The sequence below is a fragment of the Protopterus annectens genome, chromosome 4.part0, assembly GCF_019279795.1.
Source record: "Protopterus annectens isolate FY-2018-M chromosome 4.part0, PAN1.0, whole genome shotgun sequence".
In the NCBI taxonomy this organism is placed as follows: Eukaryota; Metazoa; Chordata; order Ceratodontiformes; family Protopteridae; genus Protopterus; species Protopterus annectens.
The window spans coordinates 300,693,988-300,716,487 of NC_056733.1; the positions used below are offsets into that span (position 1 = coordinate 300,693,988).

At 37.6% G+C, this 22,500-nt stretch overlaps 1 protein-coding gene across 1 annotated transcript in view; it reads right to left on the reverse strand.

Annotated features, from left to right (window-relative positions):
- The window catches only part of NOS1 (nitric oxide synthase 1), a 1,255,637-nt gene that overhangs the window by 475,902 nt on the left and 757,235 nt on the right, over window positions 1-22,500 (reverse strand). The window contains exons 11-12 of the mRNA XM_044068292.1: window positions 19,322-19,516; window positions 5,601-5,686 (exon numbers count right to left, since the gene is read on the reverse strand). Coding sequence (XP_043924227.1) covers window positions 5,601-5,686; window positions 19,322-19,516 — 281 coding nt within the window. The remainder of the gene's footprint in view (window positions 1-5,600; window positions 5,687-19,321; window positions 19,517-22,500) is intronic.

A 22,500-nucleotide genomic window follows, 5' to 3' on the forward strand; every position in this document is an offset into this window, starting at 1 on the left:
TATGGCACCCAGTAGCTCAGGGTAGTGTGCTACATGGTAGAAGAGATGCATACTGATGGCCCTCTCCTCAGGGGTGCTTGGTAAATAAATGTGCTCACTGGCTTGTGTTTGCATGGCAGCCAGGAACTGGTGGAGTACCCTGGATGCGGATGCCTGTGAGACCCCCATCATGTCCCCAGTTGGTCTTTGAAAAGTACCTATAGCTAGTATTCTAAGGGCTACACATACCTTTGTTTTCACTGGGATGGGTTCCCCTCTGTTGGCTCTGGGTCTGAGTTGAGGGCGGCAAACCTCGGTGAGTTTTTGTAGTATGTCCCTGTCCACCCTGTAGCACTCTATAATCTCCAGCTCATGTAGCTCTTGGAAAGTTACCCTGGGCCTGAACACTCTTTTCCTTGTCAGTCTAGGCCTATTGTCAGGAGCAGCATCAGCAATGCCCTCAGCCTATAGCACATACAGATGTAGCAGAGCAGCAGCAGCCCTTAGCATTCTGTCAGTTAAAATTCCCAAGTCTGTACTTCAATGGTGCAGAGTATGGGTGAAAAATCAGATTGTAAGGTGTATGCCTACTTTATCGTGCTCTGCTGCAGATGCAGCCTGTGTGATTGGCTAACTATGAGGCATTCCACCTGCCAAGTACATCATTGAGGGGTTTGAATGGCCCAGTGTAAGTGGAACAGGGGTTATCAGTAATTTATACATGATTAGCCTTCTCAGGCTATTTCCTTTTTTTTTTTTTTTTTTTTACATACCTTCCCTGCTAAGCACTGCTGTGAGGCACACAAACCCGTAGCACTGGTATAAACACTGCTCAGCAGACTGGACATGCCCCCATGCATTGGCATGCTCAGCATAGCTCAAACCAGCTCAAACATGTGCTCCTGCTGCTAAACAAAGTTTAGCAGCACTGGACACACACCCCTGCTTAGGTGAGCAGTGTGCCGCACACATGGGCACTTCTGAGCCTCAATCCACTTAAACATATACTGACACACCCACTTTTTGACATCAGCTAGCTCTTCTATGGACACCAACATGGTTCTGGGATTACATGGATTTTATCTGCAGACACAGCTGCCCATTTTTGCTATTCAGTAACCCCAGCTCATTTGCATACAGATCCGTGCACACAACCTGGATACTTCACAATTCCAGGGCCTGCCTCCTTAGCAACCACGGAAATCTAACATTGTACATACTGCATGCAGGGCCCTATAATGCATTATTCTCACATATGTCTTATTTTTAGTTTTTAAACTTTTTAATATTTTTTTTTTTGCATAACGGCATGTTTGTGTGCTGCTGCGCCCCGCTGAAACGTAATATGGTTATTACGAAAAACATTATTTTATATGATTTTGCATTACTTTTTGGACACACAGGGCATAGTTTTGCAAATATCTGTGCCTACTATGCAACCTCTGATCTTCTAAATGGGCTTTTACAGCCCCTGTTCCATTTTTACTTTCTTGTACACAGAAATTTTCCGTGTACACTTCGGACATCAACATGGGGTCTGCAGGACTGCCTATCTGCTTGTTGCATCATTCCAGCACCTTCATTTGCATGCAACTCACCTGTGTATGAGGTGATTTGCATGCCACGGACACTTCCGTGTCTGCACGCTCTTACACATCCCTCTGCTCTGTTTACCGGATCGCACGGCTGCTTACTTCAGTGTAAGCTTCATGCCACTATGCCTACATGGAAAAAATCACTCTGTGTAGGCTTTATTGAATTCCCCCAATTATCTATCCCTGCATCTCATAGACAAGAAGTTTGATGGTGAGCTATTAGCCAAGGACAGTATGACTGGTACAGGACATTATTCCTAACCACTTGTACTAGTCAAACAATCACAGTTATGGTCCTCAGGCTTTCAACAAGCAGCTGTGGAGGTGAGTACAATGACTTTCTGTCTCTGGCCAATCACTGCTCCTTGGAAGCAATGGTATACACAGCCTTCCATTGCAGATCTTCTCTTTGTTTCTCCCAGAGATATGTTAGCTGCATAGACTGCTAAGACCTTCCCTATGCCCCCAATTAAGAGAAGCAGGTTTTTACCTTTCTATCATTTTCTGATTAGCCTACTGGTTTCTACTGCATTCTTTGATTACGGAATGCCAGCCACAGAACAGACAAGCAGACATCTTTCTTATTTCACAGTGTTTTGACTAGTCCTTAGTAGTAAGTACATATGAAATAATTAGGACCCAAAACACATCATCAGCAAACTTCAATTATAAATCAGGTCCTTGGTGAAGGACATCTTTGAATGTTAGTTCTGATTTCTCACCTTCAAGAAGCTTGACATCTACTTGATAGAAAAGCATTAATGTTACATGATTCTATGGTATTTAGTATCCCACTATGGTTTTTTTGATTTAAACTGTCACAATACCTTTATATATATATATCTCTGTACAAACCTATGCTTCCATAATCTTATTCATAGATTGGAGAACCCAGTCAAAAATGATAGTGATCATCTTACCTGGTTAATTGATAACGTCTGTTACCAAACTGTTGTCCTATATTTTGAATATTCTCCTCTTAAATAATTTCCTCATAATACTGGTTACTAAAAACAAAATGAAAACTCCAGCAAACCTAGAACTTCCACTGAGTGACCTCCCAAACCTCTTGTATCAGAGGCACATGAGATATATACAAATTATCCTTATGAACATCAGGTGTTTCAGCTAACTGGCGATTCTGAATGTCCATGACTTGTTTTGTCATTTTAATGGACAATTTCAGGCCAATAAAGCCAAACCCCACTAGCTGTGGATATGCATATTTCGGCCTTGTTATGACCTCATCAGCACACCACAAGCAGAGTGTGCTGATGAGGTCATAACAAATAAAGGTCTTAATTTTATTCACAAAGAGCCCATAAATCTGAAGTGTTTATACAGAAGTCCATAACAGATACATTAAAGTACAAACAATTTTTTTTTCTTCTAAGATTACAACATCTAAGCTATTACTGCAAAAATTAATACCATAAAATCACATAAAAGGTATTGGAGGAATTGGATTATAAAATTGCCTTTCTACTATTTTTTATTTATTTACTGATGAAGATTTAGGCCCTTGGTTCCAGTATTGGTGGAAATACTGGATTTGTGGAGAAACAGAAGGATCATAACTCATCAAACTGTCCTACCTAAATTGTAAATGCAGACCAACAAAACATTACTTAATTTAGGGGGCTGGCTTAATAGTTAAGGTGTTTACCTCACAGACACAAGGTACAGCATCTGATTTTTACCTTTGAAGGAAATTGGCTAGGATTCAAATGGTCTCCAAGAGCAGCTAAATTTGTACTTACCAATGAACCCACAGCATGATTTTTATCTTCTTGCATATATCTGTTTAGCTTGTTTCTTCAATGTGCAGAATAGCACTGAGGTCAGGACAGATTAATGTCTGCATTATCAAGAACTGTTATTCAGGGAACGACTATAGACTACAGTAAGATTTATCATTTTGTCTACTAGCAGTAGTACCTTTCAAACTCTTAGTGCAAGAAATCTGGACAAAGCCTAAAATAATGAGAGGGAAAGGCTCAAAAATAGGGGCAGATTTGAAATACTGCTATTATAAACTTAGAAAGGTGACAGAATAACAGGATTGGTGCTAGCATGCTTTTTCTTAAGAATATGAAGTTTGATACTCAAATGCATGTCATCATTCAGTGACTTTAGTCTTCAGTGATTTGCCAGAAAACCACACATTTTACTAGGAACAGACCAAACATATGAGGCAAAGATCTGGACAGTTGAAAGGTATTAGCAGTTTAGCTTTAAATACTTTCAGAAAAGGCAATAACAATACATCTGAGATAACAGTATTTAAGTATGGATTCAAAATATATATATTATACATATTTATAGTAAGTGCAGCATATATATATATATATATATATATATATATATATATATATATATATATATATATATATATAAAATGCATATTTATACTGCACTTACTATGCATGCACAGTGGTGGCCTTGCAACAAACCTGGGTAATTACAGATCTATTTCCTTACAAGCCTCATTTGCAAAGCCATGGGATATACTATAACTGATGTTATAAACTGTGATATCAACAATCTTGTTAGACTTGACTCTGACAAATCTGGCTTAGCAAAGGATAGATCTTGTCTATTTAATCTGGTAAACTTCTTTGAAAAGGTTATAGAGGGTGTAGATCATGACCATGCTTTGCACATAGCATATCTTGACATGGCCAAGGCCTTAGACACTGTTTCACATTCTAGCATTGTACAAAAAAATTTGACCCATATTGGCTAGATAAAGAATAACTGTCTGAAACACAAAACCCATGTAATGCAAGTTTTGGAGTATCTCATCAGAAAATAGTGACCAGTGGTGTTCCTCTGATCTTGGTGCTAGGACCTCTTCTTTTTTGGTATTTACTTCTAAGACCTCTAAGCAGAGAGTCAGGACTACTAGCTAACAGAGTCTGTGGATAACTGAAAACTGTGGCTCGTTAAGTTGCATTGTAACTCACAGACCATCCAGTGTGACCTCTACCCAGTAAATGCTTGGTGTACCAAGAATGGCCTCAAAACAAATGCTATAAAATGTAGTATCATCACTTTTCATAGACAACCTTTCCTCTCATCATACTTGCTAGACAGCACACCTCTACAAAATGAAAATACACTTGACTTACATATGTGGGATGAGATCTCCATGTATTTTGCCCATCGTGTGACAGTGGTTGTCAAAAGTGCTTTTATTTAGCCTAGCTAATTGCAAAGAAAAATAATCGAGGTCTAAAGAGGTAGTCACTCACCTATACTCAGCTATGATCAAGCCATTTATTGAGTACACTGTTCCCTTTAGGGTGTATTTCACCAAGTATTTCAAACAGTTAGAAAGACCTCAAAGGTTCCTAACCAAAAAGATCACAAGCATTGCATCCCTGTGCCACCAAAGAGGCTGGAAGCTCTATCCCTTTTTTTAGTTGTCTTACATACTTTTAGGCTAAATCTCTTTCTCAATGAACACACCATTAGAGACTCATTTGCTATGGTCCTTCTATTTCTCCACATGTCCAGTATCTCCACCAATACTGGAACTAGGGGGCCTAGGTCTTCACCAGCATACAAGTAAAAAACAGTAGAAGGGCAGTTTTATAATCCAGTTTCTTCAAAACTTTGGAATAAACTTCCCTCTGCATGTTAAGTAGTGTGATTCATTGTTTCCTTTAAATGTAAGCTAGCTGACTGGATGGGTATCCCAAATTTTCTCCAGGAGTGGCCAGTATGACCCTGCTGGAGAAAAGAGGTACAGTTTGAGGGAGGGTACTTCAAGCAAGAATGGTTATGAGACTCTGTGGCCTTTGAATATTTATGAATCTATGAAATGTACATAACTAACAGAAGTGGTCTAATGTGTCTTTTCCACAAGAAATTATGTGTAAGTTGAAATAGCATTGTCATAAGCTTTGCTTTTATTTTTTTGTCTGAGTTTTACTCTCTCACTATAGAGAACTACACAATTGAAACAATGGTAGATTTCAACTTAGATGTCACCACAATGGTTTAATAATTATAGATACGTACTTTGCCAGCTTCTTGAAACCAATGGCTCTCTTTTTCGTTGGCGTACCATTGACTCCCTTCCAGACATGTGTTTTCCAAGGATCAGGCTGTAATCAAAATTAAAGTACATGGATATGGAGTAAAATCAGGCTTCTTTTTCATAAGTTTCAGTAAGAGGCTATTAGCAGCATGGCTTCTTAATATATATTTATGGATACTCAAGTAGCTTCTCATTTGTAGTGGTTATTAAACACATCATACAACTACTACAGAAGTGGATTCCAATGTTTACATTCACAAAACACAGTTTAAACTAGTAAGTGACTTAATTCAAATGAACCACTTCTTCATTCTTCAGTCATAGAAGGTGTGTCCTCACTGCTTTTCTGTCATGACAAAATGGCTGATCTATGTAGTTCTGAAAATGTTTGCAGAGTGTAGTGAGAAGAGTACCATCCAGTAATGCAGAAAGGCAGCAACTGATAAAATGCCCTGGTAGCTACTGCGACTGCTTTTGCTATTACACTGGGCACCATATAAGAGCATATTGCATGGCGGAACTCATTTTCAGGAAGCTTTATAATGTCTAATGTGAGACAGAAGTGCAGACTTTTATAAGGGGAACATATGCAGCTGAATAAAAACCACAAGAAGCATGTTGCAGGATGTATATAGTCTAACATGCTACACACAAATTTAACCCCCACTAACTGTGCCCACAGCAGGGCCTACCCACTGAAATTTCTGTCCTGTTAAAAGAAAAGGATGAGGAGAATTCATGCTATCAAAGGACAATGGGAAATTGTATGAAGTGGAGGTGTTGTAAATTCTGTCATTTATTTTACTTTTCATTTATTTAGCAGATTTGCCCAACTAGCTTTAGTTAAAAAAATCTTTTCTGAAGAGGCCTGGTGAGAAGAACTCCAATATATTACATATATTTTTAAACAGGCACTTAGTAATATACATGAACGGGTATTTAATAATATACATTAACGATTACAAATAAGTTTGCTAATTAGATCACATCCAGAAGAAACAATGACAATGACTCCATTATAAAAGATACCTATGAATTTAGTACATGTTGGACATTGAGCATTTAAAGACTTGTATTAGTGGATTAATCAAACAGACAATAGAAATGGAACTGAAGGAAGGATCTCAGTAGGGCAGAAAATATTAATATTGTAGTTAAGAGGTGGGATGTTAAGCAGGTTCACAGGCAATTATATACAGTTATCATATAGTTTCTACTACAAGTATAGAAATGGGGTGGTGAGTCGGGTCACAAAACTATGTAGATGGCTGGGAGATGCTAGAAAAATTAATTAGGTATTGGTTAAGACTGCTTGTGGGGCATAGGAGTCAGAGTGAAGATTAATGGTTGGGTTATACGGCAAGCTGAAGAGTGCAGAGGCATTTATTCTGGAGATATACAGAAGCAGATCCATTGATTTATTTGATACGTAAAGTTTTAGTTGTTTTTTTTAATTGAGTTTACATTCTGAATGGAATTCATTGCTAGTTGGATGTGGTTCTTTGACAGGGGATGGTTGTATTAAGTTGTGCTGGGCAATTTTCTGGCTTATAAAGAAGTTGTGTATTATAGTTAGCTGAGAAAGAGCTAGGTGATGTGGTAGTTCTAACCAGTTTAATTATTTGAGGGCTTTGTAGTAATCTGTTCTACTGTTATAGTTTACAGCAAATTTGGTTATTCACTCTACATAATGTACCTAGTTGTGATGATTTTTTTAAATCATGTGCAATACATTGTGGTCAAATTTCAAGTGGCAGTCTATGATGACACCCAGTAATTTTGTTTGATTTATTTGTTCTATCATCGTGTTGTTGGCAGAGACAATAGAGGATAATGTTGTTTTGGTACAAATGTGTTTTGGGGTATAGAGCAATAGCTTGCTTTTTTTGAGAGTTTAGAAATAGTTTTGACGTATTTAGCCATGTTTCAATCGATAAGAAAGATTGTTGTTTATGATCTTGGAGTTTAGAGGAGTTTTGGCAGAGCGGATTACAGTTGAGTCATCAAGGCATTGAACTAGGATAGCATTTTTTATTGCAGTGTAGAGGTCATTGATGAATATGTTGAAAACTATTGTATGTATTATATGTAGATCCTTGTGGGACATCAACAGTTATTGGCAAGAGGGTAGAGAAATCATTTTCCATTTTTCTGCTTGTGCACTGTTTGAGAGGCAGCTATGGAACAATTACAGTGAATGGTTGGAGACACCTAATGATGAGAGTTTATGTAAGGGTTTCTGGTGGGAGAAAGTATCAATAGCTTTTGATAAGTCAAGAGCAATGGAAGAAATTAATAGCAACTGACTTATTCACTGTGTTAGATCAGATAACCACTTAATCTATTTTCTGATCTAATAGGCAGTCATATGTTATGACATAAATAAATAAATATATATATATATATATATATATATATATAAAACAACTGAAAAAAAGCGTCTTGGATAGCAACAAACAGAAGTCCAAAAAAGTTACCAAACGCTGAATAACCACTCGCCAGCTATACAGCTATGCAGCAAAGAAGAAAAAGCAATTCTAGCCTGATATAAAATCCACGTAAAAAGTTTATTAACCAACAAGGTTGAGCGCTTTCACTCGTATCACACGAGCTTCATCAGAACAAAGTAAAATCACTAATCCAACGTTTTAAATATATGTAGGTTGGCGCCAAAATAACTTAAAGCTGTAACACGCATTTTCGCTAATGACCAGTTGTTGGTTAATAAACTTTTTACGTGGATTTTATATCAGGCTGGAATTGCTTTTTCTTCTTTGCTGTATAGCTGTATAGCTGGCAAGTGGTTACTCAGCATTTGGTAACTTTTTTGGACTTCTATATATATATATATATATATATATATATATATATATATATAGATATAGATATATATATAGATATTTATCTACTTTAGAAACCAGAAGGCTCACTTACCCAGCTTCCAAATCCCAGAGACGAAAAGACCGACAACCACACAACATCGATATCCCGGAACACCGACTTTCCACTCCAGGTAACTAACCACTTGGCCATCCTGATAAAAAGTAAAACTAAAGGAAAGCAACTCCAGCCATGTGATGGGGTTCACCCCTCTGCCTCCAAACTAAATATACCAACTCCAAGATCGCACTACTGCGGGGGTAAGGGGCAAAGTTCAACAGGATGGTCAAGTGGCATTTGAAAAGGGTAGTTAAAAACATTGACCCCCAGTGATTGGTTCCAAGACGACTTCTCTTTGGTATTTACTTTACTGATGTCAAGGCTGATATTAAAAACCTGTGGTTGACCAAACTTGCAGCTGACCGTAAGCTTGGAGCTGTCATTAACTCCACATCTGATTTTTTCCAGGTGGGGCTAATATGCACTGATAAGTTTTACCTGGACCATGGCCTTAATTTAAATGTCAAAAAATGGAATGATAAAACTGGGCACACATACATCTACCATATAGGTGACACTCCTTTGAAAGTTGACTTAGTCATTAGGGACACAAGGCATTTTTATTGACAATGAACTATCCTTCGATCACCATGCATCTACTGTTGCTAGGAAATCCTTTTATCTTGCCAGACTAATCAGGTAGGGTGTTTCTTCCAGATGTAAGGAAGTTATTATGTCTACTCCTCTCACTTCAGGCCTGTAATAAAGTATATTATACCATGATCCCCCCAAAACGTGCACGCTGATTGGCCAGCGTTCGTTAATCGAGTTATACTAATGGAAAATGTCCGTCGCCTGACTTTTTCCATTAGTATAACTCACTGTCTCGCTATGTTAAATGGGTTTAACATAGCGAGACAGTTTAAAATAAGCAACGGAGATCTCCGTTATTTTAAAGCTGTCTCGCTATGTTAAACCCATTTAACATAGCGAGACAAAAAGCAACGGAGAAAGCAAGATCTCGTTAAATGAGTTTAACATGCGAGACAGTTTAAAATAAGCAACGGAGATGTCCGTTGCTTATTTTAAAACTGTCTTGCTATGTTAAACTCATTTAACATAGCGAACACTAAAAAAGCAACGGAGATCTTGCTTTCTCCAGCTTTTGCTCACAGCTCTGATGTACCGCAGGCGCGCAGTACATCAGAACTGCCGCGATGCCAGCCATCTGCGGAAGGGCAGTAAACAGGCATTATATTATGCCATTATTTAAGAAAAGTAATAGTTTCTTTTCTTAAATAATGTCATATATAGCAATAACACTTCTGGTGGGTAATGCTTTACCCACGGTTGGCTTTGTTTGGTCCCTCAGGAAACCACGCCAACCGTGGGTAAATTTAGCATTACCCACACCCAGGTGTGGGTTATTGCTATAATGGTCCATTTGGTGTACAATATGACCCAGTTTGACCAACTGCAGCACACTGCCCTAAAAACACTCTCTCTCTCTCTCATCTGTTTCCTACAGATGGTTGAGAGATGACTTCTGTCTAGCCAGTAGAGCCTCAAAGAATCCATTCCTATGCAACCTCCTGTACATCCACACTGCTAATAAGACCATAAACGCCTGCTGAACAGATACTACTATTCATTTAAATATAAATAGGACCTGCTGGTAAGACAGATTCATATCCCAGATAATTCCCCTTTTGTGGAAGAGACATCCTTTGGTTATAAAGCAAAGTACAGAGTCATATCCCAAAGAATCCCCCTTTCAAGGAATAGACTTCCTTTAAATATAAAACAGAGTACTAACTGAACCTCTTTAAATTTAATCTAGAGGAATGGATGGGCAACTATAAATACATCCTAGGTGTGGCTTGTCAGGGTCTCATTGAAAGGGGTTAAAACTAGGTATAAGACAGTTGTGTCGATTATCTACAATTTGGGATATTGTGGCTAGGGTGCTCATGGTCCTTTGGATTATTAACTTAGTACTAACCTATGAACTGGTATAGATATATATATGTGTATGTATGTATTTATGTGCATACTCACACACACACACACACACACACACACACACACACACACACACACACACACACACACACACACACGCTAATTAAAAAGAATGCAATCCAACTTAATAGATATCTCATTTTATAATGTCAATAATGTTCTCCAGGGTGGACACTACAGGGGAATAGTGGAGCTTATAAATCTTACAACACAACTGGGTGGTCTCTTATGTTCCCTTAACACCCACACTGTTGGGCATTATTGCTTTTCACTAGTTATTTTTGGAGTTATCTACCTTTGACTACACTGAAACTCAAACTTCCTAGCTGGACTTTGTTGGCTAACAAATATGTGCTTAAAAGTAAGTAAGCAAGCAAATAAGTGAATAAATACAAAAAATAAATAAATTATCTGAAGTTCGCTCAGATGATTCTGTTAAAACTCCGTAATGGAATTAATGTCTTTTTATCATTACGGAAGTACCTCCTAACTTGGTGTAGTACTTTTATCATTACAGAGAAGGTTGCATGCTGCTATGCTTGATGTTCTTGTGTTAGTTATTTTATGTATTATTAAATCTATAAATGGTATTAAATATGGTGATAGTTTGCTTAATATTTGAAATGTGTAAGATATCCCTGTAACTGAATTCTGTTTTTGCCTTGTGCCCACGATGAAGTAGAAAATAATCTATTTGTATACCAAGCTGATTATCAAATATAAAATACAGGTGTTCCTAAACAGTATCAAAACTCAAGAATCCCAAGCAGACTTCAAATAATTTTTCCCCAGATAAATGGCAAATGTTGGATGTGTGATGGGGGAAGTAAGAGGCACCTGTGAACATAGTTTGTGGGAGTGTAATGAGTTAGCAATTAAAAAAAAAAATCCCTATGGAGTACTCTATGGAAATATTGAGGGAGCAAATGGCTGTAACTAAGGAAATTATTCTTTTGAGCTGGGACACAGGATTTGAAATGCCAGACATAGTAAGGTCTTATTAAGTTTAATTTTATTGGCTGCCAAAAAAGCAATTACTAGAAAATAGAAATCAAAATCTAAACCATCTGTATCTGAAGTATTGAATATTGTAAAAGAGATAAAAGAACTGAAAGAGGAATCTCTTGAAAAGGGAAAGGGAAGGAGCAAGTTACGTAGAAATAAATGGAATTTTTGGGAATAATATATGCAGAACAATGTTCAGAGGGAGGAGTGAGGTTAAAGGGAAGGCAGGAACTGAATAATTTATGCAATGTTGGACTGAAAGATGGTTGTTATAAAGAAATCGTGCAACATACAATGTGTATGAATGGAGAAAATGTTGATATGGTTTGTTTTCTTTTCTATTAATGTATGTGTGCCTATGCCTAAAGTGATATTTTAATAAAGGTATATTAAAGCAGTAATTAAACTGTTAACATTTATAAGGTAGTATAATGGAGGAGCTGATATTTACAAACTGTGGAGAAAGCAGCAGCTGCATGTATCAGTGGGAAAGTTATTGCTTAATTCTGTCATCTACTGCAATATTCTCATTGTGTTAAACTTGATTTGATAGAATTCCATATCTATATAGTCAGTTACTACTTGTACCACATCTAGTTAAGGTTAACTTCCAAACTGACATTTTCCAAAGCTTTCTTCAAACAGTACAAATACTTGTTTATTATTTAAGCAACAAATGTTCAGAGGATGCCTTATTATTGCACATTAGCCACAGAGTGTTATTTTTTATACAGTTGTTGCCTTGGTAATCTCATTGGACAGAAGCTTCACTTTTTAGGGGTGTCCCAGAAGCACTTTCTGCTGAGTGACTTACTCATAGTCACACAGTATGAAAATGGAGGTGGAAGGAATTAAACCCTGTAACTTTGATTATAGGATTAAACCCTGTAACTTTGATTATATGAATCTCCTTGATATTGTCTCAGGGACTTAATCCTCTGTATTAACTACCATTCTTTCCACAGACTTTTAGATACTTATTGACTGAGCCAGTCACAGGTGGCATTTAGTCAGATTACTTTAAAGACATGAATATTATCTGATCACTGTATCTATTTTCATTTCTAGTTAGGCTGTCTGCAATGCAGTCTTTTGAAAACAATAGTGACTATCAAAGAACCAATCAGCCAAACTTAATAACTCACAGTGGCTTATTTAGCATGTAGCTTTCAATATGAATTTAATTAAATGCAGACAGCCATGTGTAATAAGCTTATAATAATCAGGAATATAAATTGTAGGCCACGGTGGTGCAGCGGTTAGCGTTGTCACCTCACAGCAAGAGGTTCTCCTGTTCGATTTTCGGCTGGAGCACCTTCTGTGTGGAGTCTGCATGTCCTCCTCGCCCTAGAGTGATGTTAAAGACATGCAGGTAGGTGCGTGCGTGAATGGGTGTGCCTTCTTTGAAGGTTGGGCATCGGGCTGGTAACTCCGCACTGTAAAAATCCACTGCCAATCATTAGTGGACCGGAGTTCTGCTGTGGCGACCCCCTAACCAGGAAAAGCCGAAAGACTAGCAATCAGGAACATAAGTTCTGTTTTATATTTTCATTTGTGTAGTAAGCTGGCATGATATAAAATCATATTAATTCAGAGAAAATCTTCCTATAAGTCTATTGTGATTTATAAACAAACTTTTGTAAGTGACAGCTGTCTCATCAAGTGTGTAGGAAGCCATTAAGATACCTTACTAAATGAAAATAGTTGTGACATCAAAACACAGGTCATCCTGAGACAACCAGGAAGGAAGCACGTCATATAGTAGAGGAATGATTAAGTCTTTCGCTGTACTGTATTCTAGTATTACTCTTTCAATTAAGTATATATATATATATATATATATATTTATATTAGTATCATTACATTTAATTACTTCAACATTTTACATAATCATCCAGAAAAAACAGTGCTTCATTTAATCAAAAACTCAGTTGATCAACACTCATTTCATTGACAATTTCATACACGAAATATACCTTCAAAAGTTTTTTTGCAGGGGGGCAAGTCCAGCTGCACCCCCCACACCCACTAACATAAATATAATAACTCCATAGCTGCACAGCCACAGAGAAAACAGAATGGGAGTGTATTGAGGTGGCAGATTTTAAAACTTCCATGTAAAGTACTCTGTCAGAAGTATTGTGGGAGCAAATGGCTTTAACTTAATTTTTTTTGAGCTAGGATACAGGATCTGAATGGTCCAGACATAGTAAGGCCTTATTAAGCTTAACACTGTTGACTGATAAAAAAGCAATTACTAGAAAATGAATCTAAACCAACTGTAACTGAAGTACTGGATATTGTTAAAGAGATAAAAGAACCAGAAGTGAGATCTTTAAAAAGGGAAGGAGTAAATTACATATAAATAGATGGAATTTGTAGGAACAATAGATGCAGAATAATGTTCAGAAGGAAGAGTAAGGTTTAGGGGAAGACAGGATCTGAGTAATTTATGTAGCGCTGGAGTGAAAAAATATTAATATGGTTTGTCTTCTTTTCTATTTATGTATGCGTGTCTATGCTGTAAGTGATAAATTTAATAAAGCTTTGAGATCACAGAAATAGAAGCCAAGCAGAAAGGGACCTAACACAGATCCCTAGGAAAAATCACAACATCTTCCTATAAGTCTATTGTGATTTATAAACAAACTTTTATAAGTGACAGCCGTCTTATCAAGTGTGTAGGAAGCCATTAAGATACCTTACTAAATGAAAATAGTTGTGACATCAAAACACAGGTCATTCTGAGACAACTAGGAAGGAAGTATGTCATATAGTAGAGGAATGATTAAGTATTTTGCTGTACTGTATTCTAGTATTACTCTTTCAATTAAGCCTATATATATATATATATATATATATATATATATATATATATATATATATTAGTATCATTATATTTTAATTACTTCAATATTTTACATAATCATCCAGAAAAAACAGTGCTTCATTTAATCAAAAACTCATTTGATCAACACTCATTTCATTGACAATTTCATACACACTAAATATACCTTCAAAAGTTTTTTTGCAGGGGGGCAAGCCCAGCTGCACCCCCATACCCACTAACATAAATATACTAACTCCATAGCTGCACAGCCACAGAGAAAACAGAATGCTCCTTACACACTGAATCAGTTGGCACACACACTTAAACTTCTAGACATGGTGCAGCAACATATCATGGTAAAAATATACTGATCAACACTAATTTGCATTGTAATGCCTATCATACAAAACCCTACCAGCAGTCATTTTCTATACCATTTCACACTTTTCAGTGTAAGGAGTGTTGATCAAGTGAGTTTTAGATTAAATGAAGTACCCTTTTTCTTTGTTGATAAAGTGAACTGACAATCAACTGAATGCAACCCACACACATGTATATATATATATATATATATATATATATATATATATATATATATATATATATATAAAATATATATATATGTGTGTGTGTGTGTGTGTGTGTATATATATATATATATATATATGTATATATATATATATATATATATATATATATATATATATATGTCTTTGTATATATATATATATATATATATATATATATATATATATATATACATATATATATATATATATATTTATATTAATACACACACACACACACACACACACACACACACACACACACACACACACATACACACACACACAGTGTTTGCAGTGTTCGGCATAGACGTAGACACTTAGAGTTGTAATTGTCCATATAAAACTTCCGCTGCTATTTTCTCAAGTATCTGAGTGTAGAACAGCTAGTTTGCCCACAGAGAAGCATTACCCACCAGTGTTGTTTTAGATCATTCTTAGACCTTTCCCCAACCCAACTTCTCCCAATTAAGCCAGTTAGAAACCCCTCTTCCACTGTCCCACATAGATCACAAAAAAAGAGCATTCACAGCCATGGATGTGCACTTTCCTACTGCTTATGCATTCAGCCAGGTGGAAATGGGCAACCTGACACAATGTTAACAATTGTTCTTTGCTTACCGACAACCGTTTTATTCTTAAGCAGATTGACACAGAATGTGAGAGAGGTAATTACACTATGCCTTTGGAGAAAAAGCTCTCCCATACAGACACTGATCCCTCCAAACAGGATGCCAGTATTACACACACTACACCCACTATGGATCAGATACAAACTCACATGTATTGAGGCTCTTAAATGGAATCTGCCTAAACCTCAAAGGCCTCCCAGATGCTTTCCTCCCAATCATTTTACAAAGGTAACACTTTCCACGACACATACAACCAAGAATAAGGGGGCTGACAATAACAGGCTCCCCTAAGGGAAAATTAAGCAATGCTCAGATCCTTCTGTCAGGAGTCTATAAGATGCAGAGTACAGTGACAAGGATTCCAGTCTCTCACAGTAGCTAAGATTTTAGAGACTAGATAGTCTCTGTGTTAGGAGTGGGAAGAGAGATTGGAAAAGCAATTTACAAAGGAACAAGAGAAGGATGTTTGTATAGCTCCCACATGTGTAACAAAGTCCAGAAGGTTTATGATTTTTGCTTAGAAATGCTTGCATACTTATTTTTATATCAAAAGCTGACTTCAAAGAATACTTTCTCAGGTAGATAGCAAATGCTAGAGGTGCAATGGAAAAGATAGAGTTAACAAGGAACATGTTTCTTGGGAGTGTATTGAGGTGGCAGATTTTAAAACTTCCATGTAAAGTACTCTGTCAAGCAGAAAGGGACCTAACACAGATCCCTAGGAAACATCACTACTCACTTAATAGATGCTTGAAGAGACTTCTCAACTTGAATGTTAAACATTCTGTTTTTGAACCATTTGGTCATCCATCTTACCACATGGGGCCAATATTTAAATTCATATAGCTTATTTACAATCTCATAATGCGGTTTGGTGTTAAATGCATTGGCTAAATCAAGGTAGTTAGCATGGCCAGTGGGACCACACTCCACTACTTGGTAGACCTTCTCAAAGAAGTGAACAAGATTTATTAAGCAAGGCCTTCTACCTGCAAAACCAAATTGTTGAAGATCAAGCCTAACGAGGTTTATGATGTAACGATTAATGGGGTTGGTGATAATGTGCTCCATGGCTTTAAAAAATAGACTTTTAGGATGATGGCTCTATTGTTACCCAGGTCTGTGGTGGGCCCACTCTTATGGAGGGACATCACTACAGTGGTGCACCTGGGTTCAGGGACATAGTCTGTAGCTAGGCGAAGGTTTAATAATTTAAGGGAGGGATCACCAAGACAGTGTTTGACACTTTTAGACAAAATGTTAGGCTATCTGAACCTATTGGAAGAAGTGCTTATTGTCTTCAAGAGTACATTAAGGACAGGGCCCTTTGTGATTTTAAGTGATAGGAGTGACTTGTTGATGACTGGATTTGAGATGGGCGTTTCACAAGAGAGATTTGTAGGAACTTGTTTACCTATATGTTTGCAATATATTTTGACTTATTGTGGGAGACACCATTGTGGAAAAGTTGTGCCCAATGCTGTGAATTATTTCTTAGTTTGCAGACATAGATGAAGGCAAGCTTGCAGTTATCCTTTGCTTCACATCATAGGATGCTTTGCTGGACTTTATAGTGGCCTTCAGTTTCTTAGTGAGGTTCTATATACTATTCTTCTGCTGGGTCCAAATGACAAACGAGCATTCCGTTTTCTTGCAAATAGACATTGTTAGCATTTTATCTGAGACCTACACAATTCTTCACTTAAATAAGTACATTTGTATAGTTTATATGGTAGTTACTACAGAGGATTAAGGCCCCAAGCTGCTGAGTTGTCTCCTGGCTGTAGTCAAAAGGGTACAGTGTTTGATTCTCTCCCTCTTCATTTGCCTCCTATATGACTTTATGCAAGTCACTTAACAGGTGTTTACTTAGTGGGCTTACCCAGTTAGCAAAAAGATAAAATAAGGAAATGAAAGAAAGAGGGAGGGTTTGGCACAATGGTTGGTTCCCTATTAGATGAACGAGTGCTTAAAATGTTGAGTACAACATGCTCGACAGCTTTTAAGCAAACGTTCATCTAAGAGAACCCTCAGAATGTCGAAACAAGGAGTTTTGAAAAGTTATAGTTGGCCATTCGTCAGGCAGCCAATGGCTGACGTCAGAACGTTCACCCTGTCTAGCCGTTCTTACAGTCCTCCACTGTGGTGCGGTCTTATTGTTCACCCTGTGTAATGTTATAACAGTCCTGCACTGTGGTGCGATCTCAGAGTTGGCATATTTAAGTGGGGGGGCACAGCCCCCCATGTTGGGGGTTGTGGGGGGCATAGCCCACCACTTTATTTTATTTGTTTGTTGATTTGGTTTTGCTTTTTTTTGGGGGGGGGTAGGTTTTAATGGTGTACAGTACATTTTAGCTGTCAGCCACTGGCTTCCTGATGGTTGGCCAACTATAACTTTTCGAAACTCTTTGTTTCGACTTTCTGGGATTTTGCTTAGATGAACGTTCACTTAAAAGCTGTCGAGCATGTCGCACTCAACATTTTAAGCATTCGTTCATCTAATATAGACCCCAATGGTTAAGGTCTTTACATCACCAATACAAGGTACATGGTTTGATTCTGACCTCTAGCTATTGGCTAAGCTTGTAATAGTCTGCAGACTGATAGCCTACCATTTACCTATGAACCTATGTTATTGTCCTTAAAAATATCAGTATCTGTGGCTCTATAATCAAATATAAGAAACAAACTCAAACAGCAGGTGTGATCATTTTTAGGACATACAGACATTCTTATGAATTGTCATAACAATAACTTTCAAAAGGACATGCACTGTTGAAGAATTATTAAATGCAAATTTCTGTTTGGGTCTCCATATGTTTCAAAGTGATATGAACTTTAAGAAGGAAACACAAAGAACAGGACTAAAAATTTCAGCATACATAGATATATTTACATGATTTTTCATGACAGAGCAACTTGCTGAAGGGCATGTACTGCAAGGATTATTGAGCCATTAGATAAGTTAATGTATGACTAGAATCACTGTTGATGGATCCTTACTAAAGTATTGCTATTATTTTTTTTTACTAGTACATAATCCAAAATTAGGCTTAAAAAACAGCAATACAATTTTGTTGTTTGTCAGAAAGGTTATACTGAAATTTACATAAATTGCCCTTTCTAAATCTATGTCGCTGATCATTACCTCATTTAGCATAGCTAAGTTAAGAAATACAGCTGGAATTGTAGAGATATACTTTTTGGGGATAGCATTGTTAACTCACGTTCTTTGGAAACATAAGCAATGGGCTTGTCTACTTTCAGCAGGTCAGCCAAAAGCATCCTGACCACCAAATGGTTTTCAGTGCCCTCTATTGCTGTAATTCTTAGCACAAACCTTTCTTGTGTGAAACACACAGGATAGAAAAGATGGAAAGTCTATCCAACTTCCCAACCCTTGACTTGAAAATAACATCTACAACAATAATATAGATTTATACAATTAATGGAAGTAAGTCAGACATAATGAGCAGATATACTATGATGGTACAACCACAGGAAGAATAAATAAATGACATAGCAATTAATGCATCATCTTAAGTTATACTTTTGACCTATATGTTTATGACATGGTGCCACTAGGAATGGATCATGATAAGGCATTGACAAGACTGGAAGGAGGATTTAACCCTCTCTGCCATTACAAATGTTCATATATTTCTGAACTAGAAATTCTAAACAGTGAGGTTTAATAAATCAAAAAAATCATTCTAACCCTCTAAGTGAAGATTTCTGGCAGAACAGGCTGATCTGTGACAACTTACTTGATACTCAAATGAAGGTGTTAGCCGATAGTTGAGCATTTCCTGGTGGAAAACTGGTGTGATGCTACCTGACATTGGTGGTACTAACCACACCCAATCACCAGGGCACCCTCCTCTGGTGCGAAATTCATTCTCAAGGTGCTTCATGAAGGATTCTGTTGCAGAATGGTGGTCCACTATGGTTACCTTTTCTTTCTGAAGAAAAAAAACAAGTATCAGCTTCATCAAGCAGATAAAAAACCAATGTATATCTCAATAGCTCCCAGTCAACTTTATAAAAAAAGATAAACAAGAATGGTTAATTCAGAGCTGTTTATACTAATATTATTTTCCCGATGTTCAAAGCAGCAATATTGCCCAATTAAATGATGACTGAACAAAGCAGTTAGAAATCTTATTTAATACAAATAAATCTCTGGAGTATTTACTGAAGAGATGTAACTGCATATTTATTGTGCACTGTGACTACCATAAAAGTTCATAGTAGCAACATAGCATAGCAGTACTAATGCTTCTTGATTGCAAACGTTGTTAATTACCGATTGCTATATCCTACACTTAAAACTCATATCTGTATATGTTCTTTACGTGTTTTCTGATTTCTTTCTTTAATGAGTCTTGCTAGTCATATTTTAAGTCTGACTCTTCATGTAAAGATTAGTCTGTGAACCTCTCAGGGTGAAATATTTATTTAGGTTCATAGGTTAGTACTAGGCTAACTGCCCTTGTGGGCCATTTTAAACCTAGTCAATTACCCCATGTGAGAATCAAACCATGCACCTTGTGTCTTTAAAGGTAAACAACTTAACCATCATGCCAACCTCCCACTCCTAGTTTATGTATATTATCATTCAGGCTTGGGCTAACAATGGCAGATCCTTTCCTTAACTCTCAGCGTGCTATTTTTAGAAGTCATATGCACACCTGAATCCTATTTCCACTAATAGGTTAAATCAGATGCATTGCCCATCACAAAAGTGCTGCATAAATAATGACAGTACTTGCAATGGGGTCTCTTTCTGATACTGCATATGAAGTACCTGAAAATCCTTCTGCTAAAAATGGATCACAAAATGAGTCATTGGTGATGCAGTATTAGGCAACACTTAGAAAAATACAGCCTGAATTTAAAATATTCTAAAAGCAACACAAATAGTGCTTGCATCTTGATCACAGTACCACCAGGACACATTTTTTATGTGTCTGGGTAAGCTTCTCTCAAATGTAGGTATGAATAAAAATGAGTCACATGACTGTACAAAAGTACTTCACTGCAGGATTTACAAAATATCCATGACCATTATATCTGCGTTATTTTTGTGGAAATGCTTACTACCATACACTTCACGTGTAAATCAAAGCTCCATGTTTCTTTTGAAACTTCTAGGCTATTCTAAGCAACACTGCATCAGTTATCTTCACCTAATTATTTGCACAAAAAGTCTAACTGGATTTCTAGGTTGCTCTTCATAGACACTTAGTTCACGGACCAGTACAAAAGAACATGAGAAGTGGAGAGGTGCAGGAAGGAGTTAGTTTAGAGACACAAGTACTGTCACTCACACTAGGGTAAACATTGCATGGTATATAATTTATCCAAATGACTGGATAATAATATGGGAATGAGGTTCCTGATGCAAATGAGGGCTAATGATTATGCATATGACTCTGTACAATATGGTGGAGCAATTCTAATCATATAAAACAGGTATGCTGCATTATGGTGTTCACTTGTTCTGAACATCAGGAACTGCCAGTGTCCAGGACATTAAAATGTTTGTGACGGTAGCATCTAAAGCAGAGTAATGGCCAGCCCAGTGATACTGAGGGATGAAGCCCTGACTACAGCCCTGTTGACCCAAGTTCAGTTAGCTGCTCAGGTGTCTGAGAGAGCTGGCAGGGAGCATGGGCATGCCTTTCCTGATGGAAGAGGCCGTGCTTCTGTATGTGGATCATCCAATAAATCCTGGTGTAGGTCAGAACTTGGAATGATTGTCAAACTGGGCATGCAGGAGGACTGAGGAAGGGTAGTTGCACTAGGGCGCAAGGCAGACATATCCACAAATGACCACACCTCATTGCCTGATACAGCTTCCTAAAATGAAGCAAGCATGGTGGGGTAGGGCTAGGAAAAGCCCTAGTCTGCATGACTGAATATATGCTGCTGCCAGTTTCATGTCTGCTCCACTGTACAACTAAGATGTATATTTCTACTTTCCCACTCAACCTGTGACAGCCTCAGATGGTAGGAAACTAGATGACAGCTAATGACTCCCTAATCCACTTTTGTCTTTGTCAAGCCAACTCCACCCAGAGAACAGTACTCTGCAAGGAGGTCAGGAGAAATAAAAGCAAAGCCAAGCAGCTGATGAATCAGTTGGACACAAAAGGGATCCCCCCCAACAAAAACTATGATAGATGCACACATGCTAGTGGCCACTGTCTAAACCAGTGTCTGCAATATGACACACTCTGACCCACTACACTAATGTAGATGTTACTGTCAGCACCTAACCTACCAGCTCTTGAGCAGACAGCACATTGTGGACTGCATTTATGTAGATGAGGAGACAAAAGGGGCTTGTTGAATTCTGTCAGCTACATGCAGGATCGATGGGTGATATGGATGGCCCAACCCAATGGACACTAAAGTATGTATAGCTTTAAGCATCCTACCTACAAGGACCTTTCAGAGACCTACAAGAGACATGCTAGGAATATTTAACGTGTCAGACTAATGTTTCCACACCAGTTCTTGGATATTATGCATCTAGAGGAGCATGTATGTTTATGATGGACTGCAGATGGCAAAATCATAACTATGCATATGTTCTACATCATTGTTCATTTCCTTGACATCTTGGGAGGCACTGATTGTACTACACTGCCATCAAGGGTCCTACCAAGGTCCTAGGCTATCAAGAACATCAGCAGGAAGGGCTTTCTCTCTCTCAACTTCTGGGTGGTATGCAGTGTCCACATCTGTAATGTTTCCATGCACTAGAGAGGCAGTTTTGATGATTCACACATATGTCACATAACTGGCTTGTGTAGGGGAATTTCATACATCATCTACTTGTTGGGTGCACACACAGGCAGGTACAGAGGCCAGTATTTTGCAATACAGTCAGGTAGCAAGCCACGTATAACAGTTTCACTTTCAGCAAGCCACGTATGAT